Source organism: Asterias amurensis, chromosome 22, assembly GCF_032118995.1.
Source record: "Asterias amurensis chromosome 22, ASM3211899v1".
NCBI lineage: Eukaryota > Metazoa > Echinodermata > Asteroidea > Forcipulatida > Asteriidae > Asterias > Asterias amurensis.
The window spans coordinates 9,545,553-9,566,899 of record NC_092669.1 but is presented as its reverse complement, the minus strand read 5'-3'; the positions used below and the strand labels follow the sequence as shown (position 1 = coordinate 9,566,899).

General features: G+C 37.0%; 1 protein-coding gene across 2 annotated transcripts; it reads right to left on the bottom strand.

Annotated features, from left to right (window-relative positions):
* Positions 1 to 3,853: 3,853 nt before the first annotated feature.
* Positions 3,854 to 21,021, bottom strand: LOC139953828 (uncharacterized). Of its 2 annotated transcripts, none has more exons than XM_071953400.1 (17): positions 20,719 to 21,021; positions 19,150 to 19,294; positions 18,164 to 18,264; positions 17,101 to 17,121; positions 16,587 to 16,613; positions 16,066 to 16,127; positions 15,118 to 15,269; positions 13,762 to 13,865; positions 12,505 to 12,515; positions 11,835 to 11,994; positions 10,699 to 10,828; positions 9,379 to 9,482; positions 8,271 to 8,387; positions 6,804 to 7,033; positions 6,212 to 6,383; positions 4,969 to 5,142; positions 3,854 to 4,028 (listed from the first exon to the last, which is right to left on the bottom strand). In XM_071953400.1, exons 1-17 carry the CDS (start codon positions 20,764 to 20,766, stop codon positions 3,918 to 3,920), a joined length of 1,869 nt encoding a protein of 622 aa, XP_071809501.1. In that variant the 5' UTR covers positions 20,767 to 21,021; the 3' UTR covers positions 3,854 to 3,917. The 2 variants fall into 2 exon arrangements, with proteins under 2 accessions (XP_071809501.1, XP_071809502.1); XM_071953401.1 differs by having other exon boundaries at positions 10,699 to 10,813.
* Between the last annotated feature and the right edge of the window lie 326 nt (positions 21,022 to 21,347).

Genomic DNA, 21,347 nt, shown 5'->3' with positions numbered 1-21,347 from the left:
AATAAATACTGTACCATGATGTGTAGTTATGTGCAACATCTGTGAACATTCACAAACAACTATTTTCACTCTTATCAATGTTGTACACACACCATTTATAGTTCATGTAGCCTTCAATCCTCCAGACGGATATTTCCGTTTAAAGTCACCTGGAAATATAAGGGGTTTTTCTTCAAACGTAGAGTATTATGTTTCTGACAATAAAATAACTTATTGAGTAACTGTTATTAACGATATGTAAAAAAAACAATTGTGTGGGTTGACTCCGCCTACCCCTTTTGTGATGTCAATAATTGAGGTAGACTTTGCCTCGATCGAACCTCGAACACACGTACATGCAAGTACATTCAAGTCCTAGTCGTGAGTTTTACGTTTCGAAACAGTATTTTTATTGCGAAAATTTGAGCTCAATCGGTCATCAAAGTTGCGAGATAACAATGAAAGAAGAAACACCCTTGTCACACGAAGTTGTGTGCGTTTAGATGGTTCATTTCGAGACCTCAAGTTCTAAATCGGAGGTCTTGAAATCAAATTCGTGGAAAATTCTTTCTCGAAAACTATGGCACTTCAGAAGGAGCCGTTTTTCACAATGTTGTATACCAGCCACCTCTCCCCATTACTCATCACCAGGTTTTATGCTAATAATTATTTTGAGTAATTACCAATAGTGTCCACTGCCTTTAAAATAAGTATTCAATCGATTATGTTACTATAGAAAGAGGACTAACAATAATCGGTGCTTCGGTGGCGTGCGAGTTCGGTCTGAAAACATTCGCTCAAAATTCCAGCAAAAATCACTAATTAGTTAAAATTTTACCCACAAGAGAAACCGTGCATAAAAATACACCGAAAGAATGAACAGGTTTTTATTTTCTCTTCTGGGGGGTATTATTATAATGTAGCAACTCTTCTTGAGGTTGTTTTCAAGTGATAAAGGGAAGGTACACTATTGGTAATTGTCAAAGACCAGTCTTCTCACTTGGTGTATCCCATGCAACATAAGCATAAAATAACAAGCCTGTTAAAATCTGAGCTTAATTGGTCATCGAAGTTGCGAGAAAATAATGAGACAAAGAACACCCTCGTTGGACGAATTTGTGTGCTTATTATAAATAGGAATAAAAGACTTCTATAGCTAGAAGTCTTTTATTATTTCAGTGAGAAATTAACTCTTTCTCAAAATCTATGATACTTCAGAGGGAGCCGTTTCCCACAATGTTTTATACTATCAACAGCTCTCCAATGCTCGTTATCCTCCATGGTTTTTATACCAAGTCAGTTTTTAAGTTAATATTTGTTTTGAGTAATTACCAAACGTGTACCTTCCCAGCCGTAATGAAAGGGGGGGGGGGGGGTATAATTGTTAATCGCTCGTTGCTCAAACTCAGCCGAAAAGTGGAAGGGGTGGATTGTTTATGCTGCTCAAACCATAGTTTACCGATACAATCTGTATAAGTGAATTAAAAGCAAGAACACTGTTTTTTTTTTCTTCTCTTTGACAACATTTTAATTAAAGGTGGTACATTAAGATTGCCTCACAAATATAAAACAATATGATTCATAAATACATTCATTAACAAGAATGTATAATTTCAACGAAGATAATAGTTGGCCCACTGCCTTATACCTGACATTAAAGTAATTTACCAAACCATTTTAACATAAATTTTAATAACTTTTGGACTATCAGTAAGACTCCCTGTACTTCTTGTTACTTGAAACAACTTTGAGTGAGATACTATATGAAAAGAACAATCTTAAAAAATTAGACAACAATTGATGTGACCCAATCAAATTTATTAAAAGTAGTATCAGAATAGTTTCAGATGCTAAAAAAAATGCAAAAAATTGCAACAAATAAAAAGAAGACTTAAGGAAGAACATCACGCCTGTTATAAGTATGGGTTCACCTTCTATTGAGCTGTACTTGCAAAAAAAAATAAAAAAATTGTTTACAAATCAAACAGCGTTTTAGGTTTTGACTAGCCCAGGTTGGTCTCCTGAATGCACGTCCCTACTACCAGGGCTAGGTGTTGACTACTAGCTTCTTGACTGAAAACAACCATGTGTGCTTACCAACAACCATGTGTGCTTACCAACAACCTTGTGTGCTTACCAACAACCATGTGTGCTTACCAGCATTGCAAATCAATTCCGTCTTTGAAATAAAATTCACACAAAACTTTTCTGTGTGATTTTTTTGTTTTGCTTACAGAAAACAAAGGCCAATTAATTTGTGGCAGAAAACACAATAAACGGACTTAAGATCAAAACTTTTTAGAATATTCCATCACAACATGTCAAAAATTAAATGATAACATAAGTTTTTATGAACAATGCAAATTTCTCAGGCACAAACCCATGCACTTCAAACAGAGAACTGCACAGAATAACAATAGTTTTACATAACATATAATATATTACACTATTTTATCAATTAGTTAATTTAAATAATTTAATTCTCTAGTTTCCCTGACAACAACAATAAATAGTTCTTTGGAAGTTTCCTATAAAATACAATATATAATAGTAAATCTCAACTCGATCAAAACGTATGTACAGCGTAAAATTATACTCATAAATAATTCAACATATGGCAAGTATTGTACTGTACTCAAAACACAGTCAAATGTAACTTACTACCTGTTAATATTTTATTTGGTGAATTCTATCAACAAGACTCTTTATAACTGCCAAATTTACTTTGATATCTTTAAACCAACTGATAACAACTCTTAAAAAACAAGTATATAACTGAAATGCTTTTAGTAAACACATTTTGATACAAGAAATAATTTCACATAATTAAACAGAATGGCAAGCAAGTGCAACCATGACAATTGAAAAAACAATTCTGTAAACTTTATAACATAATGAAAAAACTTAAATCGGAAGGCAGCATCTTTCAAGCTTTCATAATTTGTTGCTTGTTACTTCTTAAAACATATTTACTTCATGAAATAACTTTTGTTACAAGGAACAGTGGAGTTGTCTCAACTTCTTTCAACCTGCACTCTGATTTTGAGTGAGCTTTTAGTTTGTTAATACATTCTCATACTTTTACTAGTTTGACTTAAAGGCAGTGGACACTACTGGTAATTACTCAAAATAATTATTATCATAAAACCTTTCTTGATTCGAGTAATGGGGGAGAGTATGATAGTATAAAACATTTTGAGAAACAGCTCCCTCTGAAGTGACGTAGTTTTTGAAAAAGAAGCAATTTTGCCCAAATTTGATTTAGAGACCTCAGATTTAGAATTTGAGGTCTCGAAATCAAGCATCTGAAAGCACACAACTTCGTGCGACATGGGTGTTTTTTTCTTTCATTAATATGTCACAACTTCAAAGACCGATTGAGCTCAAATTTTAACAGGTTTGTTATTTTATGCCTATGTTCAGATACATTAACTGTGCAGACTAGTCTTTGACAATTACCAACAGTGTCCAGAGTCTTTAAAGGGAGAGCATACCTTTGGTAATTTAAAAAAAATCAATGACCATAAAAATGACTTGGTATACTGTAGAGCTGTTGATGAAGTAATGAAGTTTTAAAGAAAGAGGTAATTTTCACCCCTAATTATGACGAAGCAAACAATTCTATGCAACTATCTCTTCTCCCATTATTTTCTTGCAACTTCTTCACAAGTTTGTTGTTTAATGCAAATGTTGGGATACACCAAGTGTGGATACTGGTCTCTGACATTTACAAAAAGTATAGCAACTATAAAAAATTGTCATATTTTTCCATAACCACATAATGTCAAATGAAATGGTTTTCAAAATACTTTAGTTTATAGAAAGCTGCTACTACTAACTAATTAAGGTTTTATTACCAGTAAAATAAGAGCGCTAACCAATACCGTCTCGCTTAAAAAAACAAAACATGTTTTCTTGTTTTTGTTTACCTGCTGCACTCAAACCAACACAGTTCTTGTAACGATGCTAGACTTGTGTCTTTTGCTGCTACGCACAGCTTGCTGATGATACTCTGGGTCTTGGCTGCTTGCTAACTCAAACTCATACCTCTGTGGGAGAAAAAGTGAGGTCAAATAGTGTAAGGAAAGTACCAAGATTTTACAAATAAAAAACAAACAACAGAGTTATGAAAGTAAAAAACAAAACCACTGACTCAAACTTTATTGCACCTGAATCGGCGTGAAATTGCACACAAAATACTTTTGTTAAAGACCCTGAATTCCTATTGTTTATGTCAATTGCCACAGAAATAACATTGACAAAAATGTGAAATGAACACTGTGAATTCTATTAATTAATGAATTTTTAATTAAAAGGGTCAATTCTTAAGAATTGTTTGTACATCCAAGTCTGCATGTTGCGCTTAGATACTTTTTGTGCTTATATAGGGTGCGTTCGTTTAACTTCCCTGGGTTGACCCCCGTCTGCCCCCAGTGCGTTTGAATGGCTTTGACGACAGTCCAGGGGCTCACCCGGGTCAGCCCCCAGTGCCCTGCTTGTGGAGTGGGTCACTTGGGTGCTGGCCCGAGGTGCATGCAGTCACCATGAGAGGGTGAGTGATCGTTCGATTAGCTCTTGTCAGTGGCTCACTCGAGTGAGCACCGCGGGGTAGACCCAGGGCCCTGCTTTGGCCACAATATACAAAATGGACACATTTATTTATTCCTCCAGTTGGTGTGCTTCCCTTCTTTCAACAAAATCTGAAAGCCCACAGAGGCGTTGAGAAAATCTTAAAATCCTGAACACTCCTGATGAGAAACAACAATGTCTGCTAAAGTGTCAAACAAACTTTGAAAAGCTCTGTTAGTATTCTTACATACATACATACATACATACCTATCAGCATTTATATGATTTATATTTTTCCAAGGTTACAAAGCGCCTACAGAATATACAACAAAGAAGCCAAACTCAAGATGATGTTCCAATGTAAAGTGATATAAAACAGTCAGGTATTTCTGTATTAATGAGTCTTTAGTATATTCTTACATCATCGTTTACAGACACTGCTCTCTTCTGTGTTTTCTTTCCTTCTTTGATTGGTTCACTCGGCTTAGATGGTTTCAGAGAAGAAGAAGAGGATTCCTTGGAAGGAGGTTGCTTTGATCGGAGCTTGCGTCCAGAGACATTCAAATCAGCAGTCTGCTCGGCTAGCTTGTCAATCTAACAAATGAGGGCATTAAAAGTCATGATTTAGGGAAATTGTACCGTATAATCTCTTGAACAAAAGTATGAAAATTTATTGAAAGCAGTAGCACTGGAAAGACTATGAATGGACTAGCGTCAGTGATTCCAGCTGGGTACATGGTAGACTTTTGGTGAATGATAGGTGGCAGCGAACTAGGTGAATCTATTGTTCTTGAAAATGTGCGCAAGCTCAGAACTATGAAACAACGGAAATTTAACTAGTAAGTATGATGCCATCCCTTTCAAAAGTCTCCCTTTGAAGGGAAGGTACACGTTTGGTAATTACTCAAAACAAAGACTTGGTATTGAGCATTTGGAGAGCTGTTGATAGTACAAAACATTGTGGGAAACAACTCCCTCTGAAGTAACGTAGTTTTTGAGGAAGAGGTAATTTCTCACTAAAATATTAATAGACTTCTAGCTAGAAGTCTTTTATTCCTATCTGAAAGCACACAAATTTGTCCAACAAGGGTGTTTTTTCTTTCATCATTTTCTCACCGCTTCGATGACCATTGAGCCCAAATTTTCACAGGCTTGTTATTTTATTGTTATGATGGGATACACCAACACTGCGTCTTTGACAATTACCAAACGTATTATATACAGTGCCTTTAAGGACGACCATCCAGCTAAAAAAAATTGATGTATAATATGCATGGAGCTCTACAGTGGACTACCGAGAGTTAGCACCAAGATTAGGGCAAGAAGGCTGAGATTAGCAGGTCACTGTTTAGAGGGCCATCATCCGATACTCCGCATCGACTGAATGAATGAATGTCTAATAGTAATGTACAACTAAAAGTTCTGTGATGGAATAGAACGTATAACAATACCAACAATTATAAAAAGAAGCAGCTCAGCAAATACTGTCATTGAAAACTGTATTCTAGGAGCTTTTCGTCAGCTTATCATACATTAAATGAAGACATTAGTAAAAACCACATATCTTCCATGGTGTAAGTGCCGATCAAAAGTTAGGCTCCGGATTTTTATTCCTAATTATAGGACTGAAATCTAGCCACAATGTTATTATGTTTGGCTTTACCTGAGACGGTTTTAGTTTCTGCTTGTCTGACTTTTCCTCTCTCAAAGCGCTCGGATTGAGTTTTCGTTGCTCGGCTTTCTTGGATGAAGTTTCCTCTCCTTTGGTCTTCTTCTCAAAGTATTTCTTGAGACCTTCTGACTGAAGTTTCTCCCTGTTCACAACTTTGCCAAGTCTGCATTTTTAAGGAAAGTGCATTATTAAAGTTTTTTGAAAAAGGATCATTTATTCATTCCTCTATTGCAAAGGTCATGGGTTCGAATCCCACCCGAGTAATATGCCTGAGATTTTTCTTCACAAAACTCGGAAAAGTACTGAGTATACCGCCCTAAACAAACTTTTGGCACCAAGGCAGCTATAGTCCGAGGACAAGATGGCCTCAAATGCAAGGCTATGCCAATTTATGAGGGGATGGTGGCAATTTGACAAAGGAATTATCTCTACTAACCTCTTCCCTTTGTTAGCACTATGGCAATATCCTTCCTTCTCAAGACGATTGATGAGTCCATGAGCAACGGTTATCTCAACCCCAAGACGACGGGAAATTTATGAAGGAAGATGGTGGCAATTTGACAAAGGAATTATCTCTACTAACCTCTTCCCTTTGTTAGCACTATGGCAATATCCTTCCTTCTCAAGACGATTAATGAGTCCATGAGCAACGGTTATCTCAACCCCAAGACGACGGGAAAACACTGGGATCTGTATGCGGGTTACCTCTAGTGCAGCAAGCAAAGTGCGGCGCCAGAGACAGGTTGCTTGCAGCATGACAGGCGTTAGGGTCATCAAGTAGGGGTCTGTGGCGTTGACTGAGTGAGGTACAATCTAGGAGAACATTCCACACAATAATATCAAAGTCTTATATATAGCGCACGTATCTACCAACAAGGTACTCAACAAGGCGCTGAGTATGTACAAAATTTCAGAAAGATAGGTTATTGCAGTGACGGATTCTGAGACCCAATTATGTAGCACCTTATAAGGGTTTACAAGGTGCTACAAGGTGTTATCGATTTAAAGGAGAAATGATGAAAGGGCAAGGCCATTTCTATTTTGCAAAGGGCAATTCCATTTGAAAATCTTTATGTCACTGGGAAACTTTTGCAGGGGCACCAAGACCAAAAGCTAGCGGAAGGAAAGGCCACTGTGGCCTGCGTGTAATTCCAAGTTCTGCACAATGCGTGTGGTCATTACTTCCAAGTATGCAATTTGAGGTAAGCTTGGGCGATATCGATTTATTTTATTCACGATATATCGCCGACAATATATCGCGATATTCGATATAATCGCGATTAATTATATTTGGCATCATCAGTCTTCAAACTCCCAGTGAAAGTTGTAGACAGTCATAGCACAAGAGAGGTGTTCTTATGACCTATTCTTTTGGTTTCACTCCAAACCTATGGGGTGCAAGATGTCTCAGCTAGGAAATACATCGCGATACTGCGATATTTAATCTATATCGCGATATATCGCAATATATCGCGATATATCGATATTTCGATTAAAACCAAAACGATCCGATATCGAAATCGTTTCCAAATTGGTATCGCGATATTCGATAATATCGTGATATCGCCCAAGCTTAATTTGAGGCCTTGAATCAACCTGTGGCACCCACTGCAACTCCTGTGGTGCCCTGTGGTTTTGCTGTTGTGCCCTTTTTAAAGCTCCAACACAAATGTTAATTTTCCTCAGAGTGCCCTTCCCAGAGAAAAAATGCACTGCCCTGCGAGAGGGAAGTTCAACACCTGTAATATTGGGTGACTAATGGGGCTAAATAGAATGGTACACCTTTTATTTGCGCTACAGCTCTTTCTTGGCAAGTATTATTGGCTAGAGCCTATAGCAGATAGGAAAGAGGCAGGTAATTTTAATTTAATAATAAAAAATAACAAATAAAATGTAAAAAAAACAGGCACCAAAAGAGTTAATAGCACACTCTAATCGCTAATAGAAATCTAGAAGTTGTGAAAAAACAAACCATTGCTACATCAAGAATGACCAAAGAGCATGAAAATTTCCACCAAACTATAAATGAGTTTACGAGTTTTACAAATACCTTGCTGCACTGGTCACAAATGTGCTTCTTTGGGGCATTGTCCTCAGATATGATAGCAAAGCACACAGCATGTTGCCACATCCTGCACTCCTCACAGCAAATCATTAAGCCATCATCCTGAATAGAGAAATAACGCCTTTTGGTAAATTCCGGTTCATTTCTTGCTCTTTTGTAAGCTTTGTGCCTCCTTCTCTTTTCATTCCTTTCCAATTGAATGCTTTTGTGTGTAATGTGTTAATGTGTGTTGTTGTCATCATTTAGCCTCCGGGAAAGACTATTAAAAATGTTAGGCAATTAACTATTTTTTGGCTTTTAGTATGGTAACCATAGTATGGTAAGCTTTTGACAGTGCTTCTCTCTTTCAAAAACATAAATGGTTAATTGTTCAAAACTGTTTTTGCAATAGGTATTGTTTGTGTACAGGTTTAAAAAATTTGTTTATAACTAAAATAGGAATATATTTATGCCTGCTCATTGCAACAGTAGTGATCATACCACAGTGGTTTAAAACCCTATGTGACCCCGACATCGACAAGTTTCTGTACAATAATCGGTCAAAATACCTTTATAATTGGTCAAAATACCTTTATAATATCTCAAGTGTGTCTCAATGTCATCTTTAGGTAGATATTTTAAAGATGTGTGGCGGTATTTTTTTTTATAAGTAGCATTTTTTGAAATTTTAGTCGAAGATTTCGAAGCATTTTTGCCGTATCATCAAAACTTCGGTCCGTATTTAATTTTCTACAGTGCGAAAGGTCACTTATACAGGTAATTTAAAAACAATATTTGTTTTCTCAAACAATTTGTATATGCCTACCCAGGTATTTTTTTAACATAAGGGTTTGTGATTTTTGCTGAATATAAACGTATGTCACAATATACAAACTACAATTCCTTAAAAATCCAGGGTAATAAATTTCAAAAAAATAAAAATTCTTCAACAAATTAGTTCTTCTTGTTCAAGTCACCAAAGATATGTAGTTATCTCAGAAAAAAAAATCGGACCTGATGTCTGGGTCTTAAACCACTGTGCATACAGCCCAACTTTTTTTATTATTTATTTGTTTAAAATTATGGGGTCCTTGACTGTTGTGTTTGATCTTACCTCATTACATTCACAAGGGCATCTTACAGTATTTTCCTCTATCTCTTCATTCATGAGTGGCATGTTGATGGATGAAGCAGGGGTCGACGCCCCATCCTCTTTTGCTATTACAAAAACATTTCAACAAATATCAAGTTAAGCAGGATTTGAAACTTTGCATGGTGGAAAACGATATAGTAAGGTTTGCGGTAACACCATGTAATGACAATCTCTAAATGAGTTGGCTGGTTCTGAAAAGAACAGTTGGTTTTAACTTGACGTTTCGATATATGCTCTGATCGTCTTTTGGAGAAAGCTGAACCCCGATGTAACATGCTGCTTAAAGGCAGTGGACACTATTGGTAATTACTCAAAATAATTACTAGCATAAAACCTTACTTGGTAGTGAGTAATGGGGAGAGGTTGAAAGTATAAAACATTGTGAGAAACGGCTCCCTTTGAAGTAACATAGTTTTCGAGAAAGAAGTAATTTTTTGCGAATTTGATTTTGAGACCTCAGATGCGAAAGCACACAACTTCGTGTGACAAGGGTGTTTTTTCTTTTGTTATTATTTACAACTTTGATGACCGATTGAGGTCAAATTTTCACAGGTTTGTTGTTTTAAGCATGTGTTGAGATACACCAAGTGAGAAGACTGGTCTTTGACAATTACCAGTGATGATGGGAATTAGCTTGGAGATGCACGAAATATGATGTTTATTACTGCTTGGTAAATTTTAATAATTCGGTATTGAACAAAGACAAATTTACTAGATCAGGATTTGAATCAAGTACCGGTACCTCCAGATTAACATGCCAGCGCTTTACCAACTATGTCTCGCTATTTTGTCAATAGCTAAGTTGGTAGAGCCTCATCAAGTGAATTTTTTCAGAGATCATTGGTTCAAATCCCAAAAAATATATTCACAAAAATAAATAACAATTCAGATCTCATTATTTGTACTTTTCATTTTTGAAATAGTGAAAGATCACATTTAATAATAATAAGTAAACATTTGGCAGTTAAGTCAAGATGAAGGGACAGAAAGCAAACTCCACTGTGTGGAATGTGTATAAAAAGTGATTGTAGCATAATTTAAACCTAGGTTTGATTATAAGACAGCAAGCTTTGCATCTTTTTAATGGATCCCGTTGCTCTCTCACATTCACTTTAGTCTCATCTCTATAATTTCAAATTTCAAACCACAAGGCAAACTGACACAGTAATAACTGTCTCCATTATTTCATTTACATTTTGTTATGTTTTACTGTGGAACAAATACAACTGAAATTTGAGCAGTGCAACCTTTATTTTCAAATGAATAAATAATAATTCTTACCAGGACGATGTGGACTGTTCATTGGAACATCACTGCAATCCTCTGACTCCCCATGCTGCCGTCTTCTCCCAGAACTTGCATCTTTTTCTTGGACAGGTGGATTTTCTTCAGTGGTCTGTAGGGCATTTTGCTTAAGACAGTTTAGAAGTATTTTAATACTACTTAAAAGTGTTTAAATGGAATAGACTAATTTACTTAACCCCATCCAGTTTTGAGTTTCAACATAAATATACATGGTATATGATATTAAAACAAATTGGAGACATTGTTTTGAATAAAAGGGCTGACCTAAATGGGTGCCGACTAAAAAAGAAAAAGACTTTTCAGGTTTTATTAAGGCCCTGACACGTTTGGTAATTGTCAAAGACTTGTATTCTCACTTGGTGTATCCCATCGTATGTATAAAAAAAGAGAAAACACCCTTGATGCAGAATGTGTATGCTTCTAGATCTGCAATCTATTCAAGTATTTTAGTGAGAAATTACCTCTTTCTCAAAAACTCAGCTATACTTCAAAGGGAGTCGTTTCTCACCGTGTTTTATACTATCAATAGCTCTCTGTTGCTTGTTACCAAGTAAGTTTTTATGCTAAGCTATATTTTGAGTGTGCCTTTAAAGGACTTTGATCTCTTTTGTAGATCAAGCTTTTGACAATGACATGGATCCCTACTCGCTGTGAATAAAGATATTTGTAATATAATTTACGATTTTTGGGGTTGAACAAAGATTTGACTAGAGTGGGATTCGAACCCACGACCTCAGGAAACGTGCCGGCGTTGACTCGAATCCCACTCTAGTCAATTCTTTGTTTAACCCCAAAAATCATTTCAAATTTACCCAGGCAGTTTCCCTTGTGGTTTATATTAATAACCTGAAGAAGTTTCATCTTCAAAGTTAAGAGAAAAAAAAGTGAAAATCACAGGGCAATGTCAAGAGATTCACATAAATCTTTTGCACATGTTAAAAAAAATTTCATGAAGTTTTTAAAACCTGTTTCTCAAAAACTACAGAACTTCAGTAAGTAATATTTTAAGGGAAGCTTTGTACCTCCATTATTTTGTGCAGTTTTGTGTTTCCAGTCGTAAAAGTACCCAAAACCTTTAAGAATATTACATTTTGAGAATCTGATTTTCTTACCTCTGACTTATTACAGTCTTCCTCGTCACCCTCCTCATCCAATGCATTGTTACTGACCACATCCTGCTTGTCAGTTTCCATAGCAACATCATCTTCTTCGTCTTTTTCATTGTCTTTCAGTTCAAACTGTTTGCGATCAGTCTTGATGCGGAGCTTGACACTTCACAAGAAAGAAAATGCAGTGACTTCTTAAATAAGGGAATAAAAGGGTAGTGGCGAGTTCTTAAACGGCCATTTAAAACCGGCAGGGTCATTGCCGTGTGATAAAGACCGAGCCGAAAGGGAGGGCCTTTATCGCACGGCAATGACCCTGCAAGGTTTTAAACAGACGTTTAAGAACGAGTCACTACTCTTTTATTCCCATTCATAAATGACCTTTTGTTAAAAAAACGAAGACAAAAAAATACAATTATAGACACTTTAACAATTGAAAATTTGAGGTTTGAAATATTTTTTTCACAAACTTTGTGAAGAATCTGTTTGATGCCCGTGGGTTGTGTGTATGGGCGTGCACTTTGATTACGCGCTGTTACTAATAGCTATGAATTGCGTTCCGCGTGATAATATTGGCGTACATTAGCTTGCGCGCCTGACACGCGGAAGCCAGCCGGTTATAAACAGCTCCAGTTGGTCATTGTCAAGATATAAGAAAAATAATAATTTTACTCACGTGTGGAATGACTGTAGTAGTATTGATGAGCAGCCATGGAAATAAATTGGAAAAAAAATAACATTTATTTGTAAAGTGAGATGCAACAGTAATGTGAAATGTAACTTAATTTAAAACTTATGAGAACTACCACATAAAATTCCATATCACAGTAACTTTTTAAAATAATTTCAAATAATGGGATAAATTTGTAATCATTTTGAGTAATTGCCAGCTGAGAAGCAGACTCTTTTTCATATTCAGAATGTGAACACACAAATTTTATTGGCCATGTGTTGAACCCTATTTTGACAAGTCCGGAGCACTCTTGATAGTTATGGCATGCCGGGCTAGGGTAATCCCAGGTGCAGCGACCTTTGTACTGTGTTTTCAATTTCAACTGCACAGCTAAGAAACTTAAAATAAGGAAATCAGCTGATCAGCTCAAAAAATTCCCCACGTGTCATTTCAACAGCTCTTGATATTTAAAAGGTTTGGCGTAAAGGTAAAAACCAATTTGTGCACTTAAAGGCAGTGGACACTATTGGTAATTACTCAAAATAATTATTAGCATAAAACCTTACTTGGTGACGAGTAATGGGGAGAGGTTGGTGGTATAAAACATTGTGAGAAACGGCTCCCTCTTAAGTGCCATAGTTTTCGAGAAAGAAGTAATTTTCCATGAATTTGATTTTGAGACCTCAGATTTAGAATTTGAGGTCTCAAAATCAACCATCTAAACGCACTTAACTTCGTGGAACAATGGTGTTTTTTCTTTCATTATTATCTCGCAACTTCAACGACCAATTGAGCTCAAATTTTCACAGGTTTGTTATTTTATGCATATGTTGAGATACACCATGTGAGAAGACTGGTCTTTGACAATTACCACTAGTGTCCAGTGTCTTTAATCTACTGGTTGTTATTTTACACGAAAATGTAGTTAGGGCCTATTACAGAGCTGCCAACATTTGCATTGTGTAATCAGGGCGAGTTTGTTCAACAATTAGGGTAATATTTAAAATAACATAAAAGGGAAAAGTTGCCATAAGCAGGGAGGCTTTGATATTTGTTCATCAGAATATAGAATGATTTGTTTATTTTCAGGGAACTTTCTGAAGATTCAGGAACAATCCCTGTTCTTATTGATTACAGGATTACAAGAAATAATGCTTTTCCAATGTTCTTCATTAAAATGCCCACCCAAATGCTTTACATAAAACACACTAGTCTAAGTACTAAGTACTTTCAGTGGTACACACTAGTGTAAGTACTTACAGTTGACACATCTCCAATCTTGACATTCATTGGCTCCTCTTCAAAATAAAAAGCATCAGACTCTGACGCTTGGAAACCAGGAGGTTCATAGTCAGCTGGAGTCACTGAAAAAGAAAAAAAGAAAATCAAAATTAATTTTTATACTACATTTATTCATCTGCTTTTGCAGTGCCCTTCAAATGTCATAGTCTTAATTATTGGGTGATATCCATTCTTACAGACTGTAAGGGGAGGGGGGGGGGGTGGGGGAACAGTTGGTTTGAGCCCCAGGAGAAGGTGGCAATGTGCCCCTAATGGCAGTTGATTTGGGTCGATGTTGGGTGACCTACATTAAAAAAAAAAAAACCAAAAAACCCTTGTTCCTGTAAAGCCTTTATGAACAGGGAATGATTTTGTCAAGATATCGGGTATAGCAAAATGTTTAGGTTCAAAATGTTTTGTGCACTGAATGCTGATACCGAGTAGTGAATAGACCTTCTGCACATGACATCATTTGATGAATAGGGTGCCCTCTAGATGAGAAGAGGTAGTTATGTTCCGTGTCCCTTTCCTGAAAGAATTCGGTTTACCTTTTCACACCGTGGGAATACTCCCAGGGAACAGTTTTTTCCCTGGGAACTGTTTTCAATTGAACAAACATTAAGAGCAGATTTATCTTATTTGTTTCATGAGATCGTATTCATTCTCAACAGATTAGAAAAAAAAACTTTACCAGCCTCATAGACAACTTGTGAACATAATTTTGTTTAAAATCTAAGGTCTTGAATTCCATCTTTGAGGCAGCAAGGCCATTTCCATTTTGCAAAGGACGCTTCCATTGGAAGGTCTTTAAATCTATGGGAATTTTTTGAAGGGGCACCAAGGTCATATAGCCATGACACATGTATCAATACTGTCTACAGACGTGACAGAAGGTCTGGAACTGTTTGGAGACCATGGCCTCTACTGCCCCTCAATTTGGCCTTGGAGCTACTTACATGTATAAACAAATTCTCATAGATATGAAGATTTTCTAATGGAAGTGCCCTTCGCAAAATGAAGATGGCCTCTTTTGTGCGTTTGATTAGCTTCCCTGATGGGTCGACCCAGTCTGCCCCCGGTACATTTGAATAGCTTTAGTGTCATTCCAGGGGCTCACCCAGGTCAGCCCAAAGTGCCAGGGCTGCTTGTGGAGTGGGTCACATGGGGCTAGCCCAAGGTGCATGATGTCACCACGAGAGGGTGAGTGATCGTTCGATTAGCTCTTGTCAGGGGCTCACCCGAGTGAGCACTGCGGGGTCGACATAGGGAAGCTAATCAAACGCAGCACCCATAAAGATGAAAGTCCAGGCATGTGAGAGGGAGAAATGAAATTACCATCATCGTAATACAGTAGCTTCATGGTTAGAATGACATCATCAGGCAGTGATTTCAGACTCTGTGTCAGGACCACAATGGTACGGAGAAGACGAGTGGTTGCCTTCTTAGTCTCCGCTTCAGTAGTTGCTGAGGCAAGCTTCTTGTCATTTCTAGAAAACAAAGTGTTGTGCATGAGAGATTTGATAAAAAATAAGAAAATCACTCTGAAAAGAAGACTGCAAGTAAGTATTTGGCAGCCGATTTCACGAACACTAAGGTTAGTACTATCTCGAGTAAGTATGATGAGTAACACTTCCTAACTTAAGATGGGTTCAATGCGTCCTAATGTCTATGGATACAGAACTTAACTCGTCCTACGTCCTAAGATTAATCCTAAGTTAGGAAGAGTTTGGTGAAATCAAGGGCTGCAGGCTCAGCCAAAACAGTTTCCTCACCTACCACTTATTACTCCTAATAGCACTGCCTGGTTTAAAAAACACACAAAAAACTACACCCCTTGTTAAAATACATAGGCACCACCTGACTTTACAATTAGATTTTGTTTGTGGCGGTAGTGGTGGGGGGGCAGGCTTGAAATTAACACTGGAATGCAGGCCAGTAATTCTAGCATCGGGCCAGTAAACCTAAGTCCAGCAGTAAATTTTAAGTAAGTAAGTAAGTATTTTTGTATCAAAGTTCACTTACATGTCTTCACACAAGACATCTTCTCTTTAATTAATTTTTTTTTATTTTAATTTTATTTTTTTAAGCTGTTTACCTGTTAAATTGTTTCTTTTTTGGTTATGGTCCTTTTTTCAATGTGATTCTGGTCTTTTGAAAAACTGATCCAGTACAAGATCTGAGCTACAAGCTATGTGTCTTATGGATTCAGCCACCCCCCCTCCCCCCAAAAAGAACTAAAGCCTGCCTTCTCTTGTAGTATGTTAACTGAATTTCCTGACCTACCTGTATATGGTGATTCCACAGCCCTCATAGGAGAATTTAAATGTGTAAGACTCAATGATTTTCTGAAAGATAATAATGTCAAATCATAGTGAAGTTTAATATCCATAATAGTGAATTACAATACATCATAAACATTCCTTATTGTAAAATGTGTCACACAAAACAAAGAAAGCACCAAGCCACATTATGTTAACTTGTATGTAATGAAATTATTTAGCAAATTATTATTTCATATTGGCAAATCAAGTAATAAACTACAAGGCAAACTGAAACATTTATGTATTTTTTAATAGTTTGGGGTTGAAAAAAAGATATTGATAAAATGGGGAGGGCATCAACATTAGGGCTAAATATACCTCAGTTAATCATAGAGAGCTGGCTCGTTTATCTAGTCCCACTCAAGTAAACTTTTCTTTGTTCAACCAAAAAATATTTGGCAAGTGGAGAAATTCTCTACAAAATAATGTATGTTTATTTCAAAATGGTTGTGAGAGAAAAACTGAAGCTTTTCTAAAACTTACATCAGGCTCATTTGGATCCACATAAATCTGTTATAAAAAAAAAACAAGGAATGAAAAGGTATCAAACAGTTCTTAGTAAAATTGATCTTTCATTCTTAAAAGGGTATTTTGTAATCAAACAAGTATGGTTGGTTACCAGGCCTGAAACTTCAGTTTTTCTGAAAGTTTTCAGAAAGCTTTTCATGAAGTTGTTTCTCAGTAAGGGGAACCTTAATAAAAGGGAAAATTCAGTGTGACTGGAGTATTGCAAGGGGCACCAAGACAATCACTAGGGGCATAATAATAGGCAATTATTTCTGTTGCCTCCATGAAGTATATGTGGAGGGTTATTGAGTTTAGTAAATTTAACATTTCATATAGAGCTTTTAAAAGTATAGACTTTCAAATAGTATTTTATCATGAGATATGAACTGTTTACAATGAAACCTTTGATAATGCTTTCCTGTTTTTATTGGTAGTAAACTAGTCCTTAAAATGTTTAAGAAAATAAGACTAATGAGTTAGCATTACTCACCCCAATCGTCAAGGTTCGGAGCTACAGTTTATTGAGAAAGAAGAATGAAAAAAAAAAAAAAAAAAGTTATGTCAAATATTTTGAGGAATTTGCCATTTGACATAGAACTCAATAAAAAAAATTGATAAGTTTTCTTAAAGCTAGGATCAAACATTGCCATACCCCAATTCCATGCAGCTTTATGATAGCTGCACTTGACAAAATGTATTGCGTACAGTCTTATGCATGTATCGTGAGCAGGCAAAGTTATACAGAATTTGTCCTTAATTCAGTGACTGCGCTAGCCAGCGGGGCCAGTTAGTTTGTCACTAGTCTGCTATTTTTTTATCAAATTATATGTTAGGACTATCTCTCAGTGTGGTTTGTATTGATAGGACTAATTTGACATAATTGCATTCAGTTGATGATGCAAGGAACTAGCTAGCCAGTTGAACTACTTGAAACAAGTTGTTTTGACTGGTCCTTAGAAACTGTACTTGGCACTTGACCACTGTTTAGTGAGAATGGTGTAACTGGTTCCATACAAATTTTTCTTAGCACCTAGAAGTTCAGAGGCTATTTATTGCCTTGGCTGACTCATGCTTGACTTTGAATCCTTATCAAATTTTTCTTATGAACAATGAAGAGCAATGTTCTAGCTTCCACCAATTTCAGTGGTGTGCTCCAAATCCAGCCTAGTCTATCAAGGGCGAGCATTTCAACAAAATTATTCATGTTTAAATGTGGCAATCATTGCTGCTGAAGTGCAATCTTGGGGAAATCTGTGCTGGGCAGCACAGTATTTTGCTCAGAGTGCTGGCAACTAAATTTGTTAGTTCAGCACATCAGGCCGGTGTCACAGGAAATTTTGTCTGCCGGAGATTCGGTCCCCCATATAAGAAGTTCACATGCGCTAGAGAAGGATTCCAAAGAGGGCACTATCAGAAGTGTTTACACAGTTTGCCAAATGATGGGACAGAATCTCCTGCCACTCCTGCCCTGCACAGCCCACCGCACAAAGAGTATACTCTCTGTTAAAATGTTATACCCATGCTTACCAAGTGAATATATGTTTATCACTTACATATTTTTTGTCCAGCGCATCAAAGCATCCTTTGACCCACTTGATCACCTGACAGGCACCTGGGCAAGCACTGTCATCTTTCAGAATCTTTAGATGCAAGTCTGCAATGAGTGAAGCAATTTTCTTAAAACCAATTTAAAGGGATGCAAGTCTGCAATGAGTGGAGCAATTTTCTAAAAATCAATTTAAAGGCACTGTTCACTATTGATATTTACACAAAGTAATTGTTAGCACAACTTACTTACGAGTAATGGCGAGCGGTTGACAGTATAAAGCCACAGCCCGCCTGCACCGACTGCGTCCACCGCCCGCATGCTCTGAAAGCTACCGCCGAAAGATTTCATTATTTTCACAAAATTTCATTATTTTCACAAAAAAGACTCTGCATCACAAATTTTCAAGTTTCAAATCATCGTACAACGGTAAAAGGTTATATTTAGGCGTTTTACTAGTACTATACAAGGCAGACATTCCGCTGCGATCGTGATTGGGATCATTTTATTTGCAGTAAACTCGCATCTGCTGTCGTTCATCTGTCGAGCGCAATCAACAAATTTGCGCAACTATATTCTGCGCAATTTGTAATTTGCGCTATGCAGAATAGGCAAATTTGTGAATCAAGCACCAGTTTGCGCAGTTTGAAGATTGCGTTACAGCGTTGAAAAGCTTACTATATGAGAAAATAACAAATAATGAAAAATGAAAAAAAACCTCATGTCATTTCAAAAATGCCTGGACACAAATCTAAAACTTTCTTCTCATGGCCTAAGCAAGGATTTCTTCAGCTTAGGAAAATTTGTGCAGCTCTATGAAATTGGGCCCTGGCCTCGAGCCTGTTGTCCTGTGTACAGTTCAAGCCGCATAATGTGCTGGCAAGTTTGCCTCTTCCAAGAAAATCTGATGGTGCTGGGAGACCATTGATTGAAAAAACATGACAAATCAAGTGCCTGACGAAGTAATTTATAGTAGTTATAATATTAGCTCACCTTCTAAGCATCTGTCCCCAAAAGCATGCTCAGGAAAGATGGTTCTCAAGTACATGACATTAGATACAGCAACAGCTAAAAGCTTCTTGACAAACAACGCAGACTGTGTCTCAGAAAGCTGCTCCGTTGGGAAGATAGACGACCACTAAATTATAAATACACAAAATAAAAAAGGACATGAAACTATAGCCTAATGTGTCTTGTTCTTGGTGGGCTGGTAGAATAAAAAAAGCTACAAAATTCAGTCATCTCTTTACTTTACAGTAACCATGCTAAGGCCCCTACCTAGAAATTAAAAATTACATATATATACAATCAGACAATAGGGTCTATCATGAACAACACTGGCTCAGTATTCAACATGGTCAAGCTCAGTCAAAATTGAGCCAGTCTTGGCTCGTGAGCCAATCATCATGATCATGGCCCATCTTGAGCTAATCTTTTGAGCCATTTGTGAACAGGCAAGTCATGCATTTTGTTTCCCAGTGAAGTGAATTGCCAGCCACCAGCTAATTGCTTTTTGACTTCTAAGTTCTAGTTCCACCTAAGCCTACTTGCTACTGGAACTTACTTAAAGTTAGCCTTAGCTTTTCGTCCAAACTTACAGTTCCTGCTGACAATGGCTGAGTAAACCAACGTAAACGTAAATAAATGTAAACATAAACATGGTAAACCAGTAATAAACGGTACTCGTTAACTGGTTAATACTACTAGCTGGGATCTCCATATATTATAAGTTATCACACGCGCGCTCATGAAATACAAAAAAATATAGCGCGTCTGCCAAATGTCTGCGCCCATATCCAACTCAGCTGTATCTTCCAGTCTCAATTGCAACATGCAAAATTTAAAATTGCAGAGTGTTATTTCACGTGCACAAAGTAAAGTTTAGAATGTAATTTTTGCACTGTCCATATACGGTATACGGAGCGTGACAAAATTACATTTCACAATAGGCCTACGCACTGTGTAATAAAAAACAGACAGACAGAGGAAGTAGGATATAAATCAGAGGTCGTAGTAGGCCCTAATGTTTTTATCCCTCGTAGTTCGATCTTCTGATTGGTGGATTAGCCCGTACTGGAAGATAAAATAATATAGTCTGGACAACAGTCAACGACTCAACACTCAACAGTATATAAAAAAAACACCTCCAGTCCATAAACTAAACAATTGAATCAAGTTAGGCTTAGTTAGTAAGTAAAGTGGACATGGCAGAAAAAGTAGAGGGCCTAGATTAATTTTAAAACAAAACAATTTACAACACGTCACGACTAGTCTAGCATGTCATGCATGTCTAGCATTTCTAGGTAGGCCCTATGCCCTTAGCTAGGCTTGATAAACTATAGGCCCTAGGCGGTAGGCCTAGTCGTTGATTAATAATAAAAACTGACTAAAAAATAAAAATAAAACAAGCCTTCTGTTCTGCTTTGGAGTATGGACTGCATCTTTTTTCAAAAAAATTGTAGCCTGTAAGTGTAAGTGTAAGATAGGCTTACTATATTTTATAATCGTCACCACATGCCCATGGATGGATGGTGGTGAATGATAAAAGTTAGCTCAGCTTACCTCGCCAGTCTTTTGCTTTTCCCTGACCCGCTGTGCCGTTGCAGTCATAATTGCTTTACCCTGCTGTGCGACAGCGAAATAAACGAGCAGGCCGTGAAAACTCGAAAAAAGGCTTTGTTGTGACAAATTCTCTCCAGAAAATCAGAAAGTCAGCTGAAAGAAACGATGCCGTACAAAATGGTGAACGTAGAGGAATATTCGGTAAATACGCCGTTACTTTGAAACCATAACTGGACGAAACAACAAAGTTGCCTCTGAAAAAAGATTATGCGTTGTTGTGTTGTGTGTTAAATAATGTGTAGAAAAAAGAAGAAAAAAAAAAAGTTATGAGGGAATGTAGAGGGCGCGCGAGTCACAAAAGTTTAGCGCCAAAATCAGAGTGGGTGTGACGTCATGTCGTCTGCAAAGGTCGGCCACAGTGCCTTCGCAGAATTGACAATATTGTATTATTGAATATGTGATTTAACTTTAAATTTCTGCAAATTTACTGACATAAACGACCGATATTAAGTAAACACGACTTTAAACATGAACATCTTGCGTAAACAGTATTTTCACATTAACCCGTGCGGCTGCGCCACTTAATTTTTTATCTGAACAACCGCGTATGTGGCTTTTTGAACTCAGTG

Coding starts and splice junctions, on each gene's coding strand:
- LOC139953828 (XM_071953400.1), bottom strand. CDS start 20,766: ATGACTGCAACGGCACAGCGGGTCAGGGAAAAGCAAAAGACTGGCGAG. Junction 15,270..16,065: donor TGTGGAATCACCATATACAG/GTAGGTCAGGAA, acceptor TTTGTTTTCTAG/AAATGACAAGAAGCTTGCCT. Junction 7,034..8,270: donor TTTGTGACCAGTGCAGCAAG/GTATTTGTAAAA, acceptor ATGTTCTCCTAG/ATTGTACCTCACTCAGTCAA.